The sequence below is a fragment of the Arachis ipaensis genome, chromosome B8, assembly GCF_059453495.1.
Source record: "Arachis ipaensis isolate K30076 ecotype BB chromosome B8, ASM5945349v1, whole genome shotgun sequence".
Lineage (NCBI taxonomy): Eukaryota > Viridiplantae > Streptophyta > Magnoliopsida > Fabales > Fabaceae > Arachis > Arachis ipaensis.
Genome location: NC_142443.1, coordinates 104794357 through 104806784, shown reverse-complemented (window position 1 = coordinate 104806784; position 12428 = coordinate 104794357). Strand labels below are relative to the sequence as shown.

The 12428-nt window shown below is 35.3% G+C and overlaps 1 protein-coding gene across 1 annotated transcript; it reads left to right on the top strand.

Annotated features, from left to right (window-relative positions):
- Positions 1-10772: 10772 nt before the first annotated feature.
- On the top strand, positions 10773-12171 carry LOC148549101 (uncharacterized). The gene is made up of 3 exons (XM_088495688.1): positions 10773-11061; positions 11129-11442; positions 11527-12171. The coding sequence occupies exons 1-3, from the start codon at positions 10773-10775 to the stop codon at positions 12169-12171; spliced, it is 1248 nt and encodes a 415-aa protein (XP_088351814.1).
- Positions 12172-12428: the final 257 nt, after the last annotated feature.

Sequence of the window (12428 nt, the reverse complement as noted above, 5' to 3'; positions counted from 1 at the left end):
AAGAGTAGAAGATGAAGCAGTAAACAGAAATGGAAATTGAATTATGCAGAAAAGTAAACAAGAGATCTCAAGGTGAGATTGAAACAGAAGTTCTTCAATTCTCCACCCAAGATCAAAAGCAAGGAAGTAAAGAGTGCTCAAGCAAGAACAAGAAAGAAGAGAGATCAATTCTCCTTCCCAATTCTCTAAGATCCAAGTTCAAAGTAAAAGCTCAAAATTACAAAAATGGAAATTCTAAGAAGCAAAAAAAGTAAAAGTTTAAAAATAAAGTAAAAGGTCCTAACTAAATCAAACTAGCTTCTATTTATACACTTTCTATTCTTGGATTTTAGAATTTGGGTGGGCTTTTTAATTTGGTAAAGATTTGAATTTAATTGGATTTTTGAATGAATTTCAGCCCATGTTGCTCCCAGGAGGATGCTCTGCTCTTGTGGGGAGCAGAGCATTGGAGCCTTGTGTGGGGATCCTTGTTGCGTGCCAAGGCTTGGAGAGGCATCAGGATAGTGCTCCGCTCTCAAGGGGAGTGGAGCTCTGGCTTGGTGTGGGGGATGTCTTGCGCGCCTTGCTTCCTTGCCCATGTCATGATGCGCGCACCAAGTCCTGGCCGTGTCAAGCTTGCTTGCCTTATTTCCCTTTGGCCCGTGTCATGATGCTTGTGTGCACCAAGGAGTAGCGCTCTGCTCTCCTTGGGAGCGGAGCATTGGTGCTTCCAAGGGGAAGTCCTTGGTTCGATTCTTGTTGGAGGTGCGCTGGTGCAAATTTCCTTGGTTCCTTGTAGCGCCTTTGCTCCTTGCTTCCTCAAGGTGCTTGGTTCGAACCTTGGAGTTGGCATTTTGGCCAAGTGTAGCTTATTTTCTTTGTGAGTAGCGCTCCCCCACTCCCCCTTTGCTCATGAGTTCGATCTTGGAGAAAGCTTTTGGCAAACATTTCCTTTGATTTATTTTTGGTGGAAGCCCAATAATGCTCTCAAGGAGAGCGGAGCATTGCTCTTCCTCCCTTGTTTCTTGTTTCCCAATTTATGCTCCGCTCTCAAGAGGAGCAGAGCATTGAGCCTTGTTTCCTTGGTCCATTGTTGCGCTCTCATTTCTTCGTGGCTTCCTTCCTTCCATGTGCCACACTTCTTAATTCCTTTTGCCACATTATTCTCTTCCTTGGGCCACGCTTCTTAAGCCACGCTTTCTTATTTTCTTCTTTTCTTCACCTACAAGTAATCAAAACAACCAATCAAAGTATCACTAAATTCACAAGGTTTATAAATCAATTAATTATCAATTAAATTTTGCTTAAACCTCATGATTTAATATCAATTAAACGGTGGTTGATTGATTCAAGGAAACCATGCAATTCTACTCCAAATTACTTACTTACAATGCAAGAATGTGCATAAAACCTAATAAAAACAAAGAAAAAGACTAGTAAAACTAGGCTAAGATGACTTGTCATCACAACACCAAACTTAAAACTTGGTTGTCCCCAAGCAAGAAGATAATTATGCTCAAAGGTTCTTTCAATTGGAATATATTAAAGAATAACTTGTACTGTCCTGTGAGTGAAGTGATTAAGTGACAGTGGGGTGAACTCTAAATTATATGCTCATACAAGGGCTTCAGTGCTTACTAGTCCCTACATCTTGGAAGTCTTAGGTCTTAGGATTTTCATCCAAATGGTATCATGAAGATCTCTTTATATGTAATCACCTTGAAGCAGCTTATGATTTCTATGTTTTGGCCTTGACTCTAAGTGTCATGTCTCAAATCGGCTCTTTAGATAAGCTTTCAATCAATACTCCTAAACCAGTTGGTTTTAAGGTATTAGGTGTTAAAGCACCCCTAAGGATTTACTTGCTCAAACCTCTCTCTTTGGCACATTCGACCACAAGCATTTACTAGGATAACAACTCTTTGAGTTCTTGTTTCTTTCTTCTTTTCTGCCTAGTAATTGATGCTCAGAGCCTTGGGCCATGTTCTTTTGTTTTTGTATTTTCTTTATTTTCTTTTGTTTGCTGCTTCTTGGATCAATAAATGTTTGAGAATCTTCACAATACTTCTTTGAACTCTATGTCCTGCCTATGAGCTCCCATGCAAGTTTTCATAAGCATGCAACCTCAATGCATAATCGTACAACTAGAACCGCCACTTCTCCTAATCTTTTGCTTGCCTCAAAATTGTTTAATTCCTCAATCCCTCTTTTCAAAGAACTTTCATGTGATGCATTTTCGAGATATTGAGTACAAACAAGTTTGGAGATTATAGGGTTGTGAATGATCAAGCATCTTAATTGTTGAATTACAGAGAAACTATACTAGACATGAAGACAGATAGGGGTATAATATCACTTTCAATCATAGCAGTGATGCAAAATAATCACTTAACAATACAACCTTTTGAAGTTTGCTTGCTTTACTCCTCATCATCATCATTGCTGGTCTTTACATTCCTTTTTCCTCTTTTTGGTTGATGATGCTTAATTCTTCCAAAAGCTTGTATGATACTCTGTAATGATATTGAAAGTTTCTTGTTCCCAAGCACTTGAAAAATGGTTAGCATGCATGAGTTATTTGTGGGCTTTTGAACTTACTTTCGTGTGGGAACACCAAACTTAGTACCTAGCCAATGGTTCTCGAGCATCAGACTGACCATATGTAGAACTTCTTTTTTTTTTCTTTGCCAAGGGTAATAGAACTAAAAACTAGGAGACAGCAAGATAGTTAACTAGTTTATCTAAATGCTTGAAGCTAGCATTATGCAGAAAGTGAGAATGCGTTTTATGATGAAATTTTGGTGGAACACCAAACTTAGAATCCTTCATTCTCCCTTACATTGTTTTGGTGTGCAACATCAAACCTAGCTTCTTGCAATATAGATAAAACTAACTGACCTTTTTATTAAACTAGCTATGAAAAGATAACTACCTCACGTTGGGTTGCCTCCCAACAAGCGTTTCTTTATTGTCACTAGCTTGACATCCTCCATCCTCTGATCATGGAAGTTGAGGCTTCTGTTGCCTTTGATTTTCTCCTCTTACTGTGGGCTTTCTTTTCTCTATTTCTTCTTGAGGAACTTCTCTGTGGTGCTTTTCCTTGATGATTGTTTCTTTTCCCGTAGCCCTTTTCTCACTTGCCTCTATGATTGCTTTCCATTTCTCACACCTGACAACTTTCTCATTGTCTTTCAGGTTGTCTTTAGTGGCTCTGGGGGAGGTAATTGCCCTCTCCTCACCCATTTCTGCAAGGTGCTTAGCCAGTTGTGCCATTTGCCTCTCAAGTTTTCTGATTGAGGCTTCTTGCTCTTTACTTGTTTCCTCTTGGTGCTTCATCATTCTCTCTATTAAGATCTCTAAGTTGGTGATCATCTGAGAGTCTTGTGAGATTGGTTGGTTGTGGGGTGTCTGAGGTTGGAAGGGTGAGTGTTGTGGTGGTGATGTGTAGTGGTTAATGTTGGTATGGTGGTGTCTTTGCTGGTTTGGAAAATTGGGGTTGTTGTAGTTGAAGTCCCTTGGTCCTTGATTTTGGTGCTCACTTCTCCTCCAGTTGGAATGAGTTCTCCAGGGCGGGTTGTACATATCACCTTGAGACTTGTGTTGGAACATACTTGCGGTATTGTTTGGATAGTGTAATCGCTCATAACTTTGTTGCTCATGGTCAATTGCTCCAAAACCTTTTTCAGGTTGATTCCAACCATGTGAGTTTTGAGTTAGGTTGTATGCATTTACTACAGCAGTTCGCAGCTCAATGATTTTTCTGACCATCATCTCTAGTTGTTGCAGAGTCTGCTGATGCATCTGCTTGTTTTGGTTCATGACTGCACTGACACCTTCAATTTCCACCACTCCCTTCTCTTGTGTGAATGATTGCACTTCTACCTTTAGCGTATCAATTCCCTGGGGTTGTTTCAACTTGGCCAGGAATTCACTCATTAGATCCTCCCCTCCGATTATGTTTCCTTGTGGGAAGGTTTCAAGCCATTGAGCAATATCGTTCATGGTGATGAGTGGATGCTTCAACTCATGGATTGCATTGTCATCTGGGGTGAGGACACTGTTCCCATAACGACTGGGATTTTTTGGGTTCTTCTCCATAATCTTCACAATCACAAACAGTCCAAATGAAGATTGAATATACTCATGCCAAAATATAGTTAGAGGGTTAGTTGGCACAATATATCAAACAGTTGACAGGCTTGAAAGATCAATAGAAGAGGATTGCTTCTCTCGTATATTCAACAAGCAAAAACATAAAAATCACACAAAGCCAGAGAAACCAGAAGAGCTCCACTCTATTGCTAAAGTGAAATGTTAGTTGGCTTAAGCAAAAATTCAAACAGTTAGTGTGTTAGTCAAAAAATTTAAGAAACAGAAAAGAAAAAGTGCTTGATCTAGATCTCCACTTCACTTAATCATTGTCAATATAATCAATCCCCGGCAACAGCGCCAAAAACTTGATGTGTGGAAAACGATCCAACACGAAACTCACCGGCAAGTGTACCGGGTCGCATCAAGTAATAATAACTCACATGAGTGAGGTCGATCCCACAGAGATTGAAGGATTGAGCAATTTTAGTTTAGTGGTTGATTTAGTCAAGCGAATCAAGTATTGGTTGAGCGGTTTGTATTTGGCAGAAACTAAATTGCATGAATTGTAAAGAGAGAGGGAAGAATTGCAGTAAATTAAAGATAACAGAAAGTAAAAGTGCTGAATCTTAAAGAACAAGTAAATTAAATTGCAGAAACTTAGATTGCAAGAAATGTAAATGACTGAATCTTAAAGTGCAAGAAATGTAAATTGCTTGAATTGTAAAGGAAATTGGGAACTGGGATTACAGAATTTAAACAAGCAGAATTATAATGACAATTAAACAGAAGAAGAAAATGAATCTAAATGCAGTAGATCTAAACAAGAGAAGTAAAATTGCTTGAAGACTTAAAACAGAAAGTGACTGATGCTTAGTTGCAGCAAGTTAAAAGAAGGTTAAAGATCTCAGGAGTGGAAGAGACTAGAAAACAAATCTAGATCTCAAATCCTTCCTTGATCCAACAAGAGCAATTGCAAAAGAAATAAAGAAAAGTAAATTGCAGAAAGAGTAGAAGATGAAGCAGTAAACGGAAATGAAAATTGAATTATGCAGAAAAGTAAACAAGAGATCTCAAGGTGAGATTGAAACAGAAGTTCTTCAATTCTCCACCCAAGATCAAAAGCAAGGAAGTAAAGAGTGCTCAAGCAAGAACAAGAAAGAAGAGAGATCAATTCTCCTTCCCAATTCTCTAAGATCCAAGTTCAAAGTAAAAGCTCAAAATTACAAAAATGGAAATTCTAAGAAGCAAAAAAAGTAAAAGTTTAAAAATAAAGTAAAAGGTCCTAACTAAATCAAACTAGCTTCTATTTATACACTTTCTATTCTTGGATTTTAGAATTTGGGTGGGCTTTTTAATTTGGTGAAGATTTGAATTTAATTGGATTTTTGAATGAATTTCAGCCCATGTTGCTCCCAGGAGGATGCTCTGCTCTTGTGGGGAGCAGAGCATTGGAGCCTTGTGTAGGGATCCTTGTTGCGTGCCAAGGCTTGGAGAGGCATCAGGATAGTGCTCCACTCTCAAGGGGAGTGGAGCTTTGGCTTGGTGTGGGGGATGTCTTGCGTGCCTTTCTTCCTTGCCCATGTCATGATGCGCGCACCAAGTCCTGGCCGTGTCAAGCTTGCTTGCCTTATTTCCCTTTGGCCCGTGTCATGATGCTTGTGTGCACCAAGGAGTAGCGCTCTGCTCTCCTTGGGAGCGAAGCATTGGTGCTTCCAAGGGGAGGTCCTTGGTTCGATTCTTGTTGGAGGTGCGCTGGTGCAAATTTCCTTGGTTCCTTGTAGCGCCTTTGCTCCTTGCTTCCTCAAGGTGCTTAGTTCGAACCTTGGAGTTGGCATTTTGGCCAAGTGTAGCTTATTTTCTTTGTGAGTAGCGCTCCCCCACTGCCCCTTTGCTCATGAGTTCGATCTTGGAGAAAGCTTTTGGCAAACATTTCCTTTGATTTATTTTTGGTGGAAGCCCGATAATGCTCTCAAGGAGACCAGAGCATTGCTCTTCCTCCCTTGTTTCTTGTTTCCCAATTTATGCTCCGCTCTCAAGAGGAGCAGAGCATTGAGCCTTATTTCCTTGGTCCGTTGTTGTGCTCTCATTTCTTCATGGCTTCCTTCCTTCCATGTGCCACACTTCTTAATTCCTTTTGCCACATTATTCTCTTCCTTGGGCCACGCTTCTTAAGCCACGCTTTCTTATTTTCTTCTTTTCTTCACCTACAAGTAATCAAAACAACCAATCAAAGTATCACCAAATTCACAAGGTTTATAAATCAATTAATTATCAATTAAATTTTGCTTAAACCTCATGATTTAATATCAATTAAAGGGTGGTTGATTGATTCAAGGAAACCATGCAATTCCACTCCAAATTACTTACTTACAATGCAAGAATGTGCATAAAACCTAATAAAAACAAAGAAAAAGACTAGTAAAACTAGGCTAAGATGACTTGTCATCAATTATCATCATTGAAAATTTCAAATACTACTATAAATTTTCAGATATTTTTTATTTTATTGTTCTTAAATTATACATTATACTGTGTATTTGAAGAGTTTCATCTTTTTTGAAATAAGTGTGACATTATATATTTTTTTGGATACAAATGAATAATGAAGTTGAAGTGAGTAACAAAATTGATTATATAATAAGATAAAAATTTTTAGAATCTCTAGCATAATTGACAAATTTTTAGTTTCAAAATAAATTTTTATTCTATTTTTTATTTGATTTTTTTATAATTTTTTCCTGACTTTATTAATTAATTATGATTGTAATAATTTATCACAAATTTGTATTTATAGCGAAAATTTATCAATTATAAAATAAAAAAGACTTAACCAAAAAATTTAAAAAATATTGATTAATCACAAAATAAAAAATTATGAATTGTGCTTTAATTATGTTGTAAAACACAAATTGGGGCTATTTAAAATTAGTTTTTTTTCATTAATGTTAACTTAAATTATAATAATATAAAAAGTAAAAATTGTATATAATAATTTAATTAAATTATTTATACTACTAAAATTATTTTTTATTTTATCCTATTTATTTTTATTTACTAGTGATCTTTAATTGTCTATTAAAACATAAAAATTTGAATTGATTAAATTTAATTTTTTTTCAATTAGTAATATAATTATTGTGACATTTGCTTTACTCAATAATTTTTTTAATTTATTTAATCTGATTAATCATTTCTTTCTTATTTTATGCTAATTTAACTAATTAAAGTTAATAAATTTCAGTTATTTTAATTCTTACAACTTTTTATTCTAATAATGTATTTCAATTAATGCATTAATATAATTTTAATATTTATATGACATTAATAATAATAATCTCATTTTAAAGTGACATTTATCCCGACTCCTATATATATATATATATATATATATATATATATATATATATATATATATATATATATATATAAAATATGTCTAATTATAAAAAATCTACTATTTTTTTATACAATTAGATTAGACATATTTATATTCAATATATTTGATTACTTAATTAGAATTAATTATATTAAAAGATTAAGGTTTTGTTGGATTATCATTATTTTATTATTTTTTATTTTTGATATTAATTCAAATATTTAGTTTCTTTTTATTCTATGTGTTTATTCTTATAAATCTTGTTAAATTAAATAAGGTACTATATACGCATAAAATTTATTAAATTATTTCTCTTTCGTCTGATAATTTTGTTTCTCTTCTATTTATATTATTTCTTTCTTTCAATATTTTATTGGTTCTTATTTTTTTTTTAATTTTACTTTAATTTATGTCTTTGTTCTTATTACACCTAACATTTTTTATTTATGTGTAATATACATTCTTATATATGTTATAAAAAATCTAAAACTAAAGAGCAAAAATATATTTATAGATATTTTACTTTTTTAACAAAAAATATAATATTTTTTGCCATATTTGTTGAAATTCTAAGTTAAATATGAATATTAATTTTTGAAATAGAATAAATATATATATTTTAAATTTTTTGCATCTAAAAATAATATTCTATCAATGTTAGAATTATTTAGATAGATAAGTAATAGTGAATATAGAATCATTTAGGATGAATAGAATTAAGTACATCTTTTTATTGAAAATACAAATTTAAAAATATTATATTCAATTATCAATAGTCAACCTCTCATTGAACCATTGTATGTTCAAAAGATTTTTGAAGAAATGAAATAATTTTAGGTATATAATTTTTGTAAAAATTTAATATATTAATTCAAGATATTTATTGTCGTTAATTAGAAAAGTAAAGTGAATTGACAATTTAATATTTCTATACTCTTAAAATATTATTTCTTTATTTTTTTAGCATTCTTTATCATCCAATGATCACATTAATATAATTTAATTCAATAAAATTATTTATCATCATTTGATTGAATAAAAATGCTATTTTATCTAAAAATTTTAGGATTTCTCAATCTCAAGATCATCCATATTAAATCATTAAGAAATATAACCGAGAGCGTGGAAGCGTCCCTTCATTCAAGAGCATGATTGAGATCAGAGAGCTTGGTTCTTGTGGTTCTTTAATCTTCGTCAATCAAAACCTTTTGTATTCCTGATAGGGCTGAATCACAACTCCATTGTGGGAAAAGAGCTACGGAGGCGAGTTTGATGTGTTAGAAACCAAAATCCTGAAGTCATTATTTATATTTGAGTGTGACACTCACTAAACCCCAAAAACTCAAATAAAATATTATTTATGGTTTTAATCTCATTTATCCAAATCAAAAGTAATAATGACTTATTTAATTCAATATTTATGACAATAAATGAGATTACCGTTATACAAGTCATTTAATGTGAAATTACTTAATTTGCGATTATAATTAATATATGTATTGTCCATATAAATATATTAAGAAAGAATAATTTCCTAACAATCTTCCACTTGGGCTATATATATATATATTTTCTAGGGATAATCACACCTTATAAATTTTATGCGTAAATCTGAATGTTATTTCCCTGATTACTTTAATAATTTGCTCTGTCTCATATATTAGTTATAAAATTATCGTAGCTTTAATCACATTAGTGTCGCAACGAAATCACGATGATCGCCATACTAAAATATTTAACACATAGAACAAATTTGGATGAGAAAATTCAGAAATTAAATGCAAAAATAATCTTATGCATGCCTATTTCTAACTGGTCCAACTTGAATAAAAATTTTATTTTATTCGGTGAGATACTCATATGAAACTGCAACGGCAATGTCCGGACTGATAGCAACGGTGACTAAGTGATGAGTTTGTGGAAGAAGAAGAGAAGAACTTAATAGACTCAGTGTGTGTGTGTGTGTGTGAGAGAGAGAGAGAGAGAATTTACCTAGAGAAAAGAGACTCGACAGGAGAAAGGTGGTGATGGGCTCAACAGCGACGGTAATAGGATAAACAGCGACGGCGACATGAGCTGTGAAGGGGATAGGCGGCGATGGGCTCAGCAACGACAATGACGGGAGCTATGAGATTTTCTGTGAAGAAGCCGAAAAGAAGAAGATTTTGGATGAGGATGACTGGGTTTCTCTTGCATGGCTATAAAGTATGGACTGAATCTGTGATGTGAGGTAAATGGATTGCTACACACAAGATGAAATTCTAACTCTTAATAATTGTTTAAGTGGACGAGTGAGATGATTACTCAACAACTTTAAATTGATTAAGATAAAGACTAATTATTTTTAATATTTTAATATTAAAAATTCTGAGAGTTTGATTTTAATTACAACTTTGTAAAATATTTATAATAATAATTACTATATATATTTTATTTAATTTTTTTAAATTTTTTTATATAATTTTATGTATTATCGCATATAAAGTACGAGAACATACACTAGTTACAGTTTAAAAAACAAATATGTAATTGCTACAAAATTATCAAATAGATTGCGGTTAAAATCAAAGTTACAAGAACTAAATCGGCCAATGAACTGATAAGGTAATTGATTTAATGATTTAATGGTCTAATTAAAATTTAATTGGAGTTTTAATTGGTTTAGTTAATATAAAATAAAATTATTAAAAATTTAATATATAGTTTTAAATATTTAAATTTGATTATTTTTAAACTAATAAAATTGAAAATTTTATAATTTTACATTTTAAACTATTTATAATTTATCATCAAAGTTCACTTTGTGATCGTTTCATCTTCAACATACAACTAACAACACAATCAAAAATGATTTTAGACAAATTAACTCAATAAAATACATAACATAACAGAATTAGAAAATTATGGCAGAAAATTAACATGGCAAAAAATTAAACATCAACAAAATTATTCTAAAAAATTTAATAAAATATCATCAACACAGCCATTTAACAAACAAAACAGCATCAACAAAAATTAGGGCAAATCATTGATATAAGTCAAGGGGAGGAAAAATTTACACCAATCAGCCAAATCAAAAACTGGTTCATGAATCAACCAAGAGACATTTCTATATAGTTCGAATCACCCAAATTCGAACTTCAATCTCCATGTAATTCGAATCAGGGTGATTCGAATTACACCCACGCACACGTTCCAAAGTAATTCGAATTGGAGTGATTCGAATTACACAAGCTATAATTCGAATTACACTGGTTCGAATTATACGGGGCCAGACGTGTATAAATATGGTGTGAACATGAATTGATCTCATTAGAGTGAGAAAATGGCTAGGGAGGAGAGTTTTGTAGTGTTGGTTCATCACAGAGGATCGATTAAGAAGAAAACACGATCTGGTGTGAAGTTCACTGATAAAGATCCTCTCAGTATTTTTATCAGGCCTACGACGAGCTATGATGTGGTTGTGAATTCTATACTACAGAAACTTGGTCTGCAAGACGTGAAATGGGTTCACAAGTTATTCTATCGCATTCCGATCCCAGTTCTGCAAGAAATAGTGAAGTATGATTGTTTCACGATCGGGAGTGATAAGGACTTGCAGGTCCTGTTTCATTGTCGTTGGCAGTTTCCCGAGGTTAGGACACCTGAGCTGTTGGTGAAGTTGGTTGATGTGGTATTTAGCTCGGGGGGGTTCAAACTGGAATACCCACACTATAGGCACGGTAGCCAGTTCTAGCTCCAGACCTGTTGGTGCATCTTCATCCGTCCCTGTGAATGAACCTCTGGTCGAGCCTGTTGCCTCCTCGTCGTTCGCTGTTGATCTCAACTGTAGTGGAGGTGGAGAGGTTGGAATAGTAGATGTTGTGCCGACTCCTTTACAGTGTGCTGCACCAGCTGGTCTGGGCGATGCATTGCTAGATGATGTTGACGATGATGATATGGAGCTGGATATCCTTGCTGATGACAGTGGTGATGATATTGGAGCGAGTGGTCCAGTTGGGACTGGAGGTGGTTCTAGCTCTGGCACACAGCAGTACCCTCCGCACTTTTCATCTTTGGACTTGGATGCTATGAGACAGGAGGGGATTCTTGGGGAGCCTAGTGGATTTAGTGCTAGAGATGGCCAGGGGTCTGTAGCTCTCACAGAGTTTCAGGTTGGTCAGCAGTTTCAGGATAAAGATGAGGCTATGTTAAGTGTGAAGACATATAGCATTCGACGCGGGGTACAGTACAAAGTGGTGGAGTCTGACTATCGCCGGTATGTTGGGAAGTGTTCTGAGTTTGGGAATGGGTGCACATGGTTGATTAGGCTAAGTCTCCGGCAGCGCAAGGGTATTTGGGAGGTGAAATGGTACAACGGACCACATACATGTCTCGCGACGTCCATCTCTAGCGACCACAGGAGTCTGGATTATCATGTGATCTCGGAATTCATCATGCCAATGGTTAGAGTTGATGCATCCCTCACAGGCTCTGCATCGTCCTCCACGGCCTCGTCGTCTGCCTGCATCCCTCCCCATAGCGTCACCCTCTTCCATGGCCTGGTCGAGCCACCTCCACTCACGCTGGCTCCTTCGTGTCCCGACACGAGCTCTCCGCTCAACTCGACGCCTATTCGGAACGTCGTCAACACGATCCATCTCAGGCACTCGTCCGGCACCCCTCTGTGTTGCCTCGACCGGAATAGGTATGGCTCTCGGATCCCCATGGTACATCTCAGGTGACAGGAATCTCTTACCATGCTGAACCCACCAATCCAAGAAGCCATGTGAAGGACCTGGGTCTGCCACAACATCAAACTGGAGAACATGATCAGCACGGCTCTCCCAATGAAGATGCTAGAACTGCAAACTGTATGGGAACCAACTATAAACACCTCTGCCATCCTTTGACATCAAGAAGTCGATGTTTAGGGCAGGCTGGGGGCAGGGCTGTACTCCACCAAACTGCGGTAGCACCCGATCAATCTGGTGCCACTCTA

Excerpts from the sequence above, each read along its gene's own strand:
- LOC148549101 (XM_088495688.1), top strand. The coding sequence starts at position 10,773 with ATGGCTAGGGAGGAGAGTTTTGTAGTGTTGGTTCATCACAGAGGATCG. Across the intron at positions 11,062-11,128 it reads CTTGCAGGTCCTGTTTCATT|CTCGGGGGGGTTCAAACTGG; the intron begins GTCGTTGGCAGT and ends TGTGGTATTTAG. Across the intron at positions 11,443-11,526 it reads ATATTGGAGCGAGTGGTCCA|GAGGGGATTCTTGGGGAGCC; the intron begins GTTGGGACTGGA and ends GCTATGAGACAG.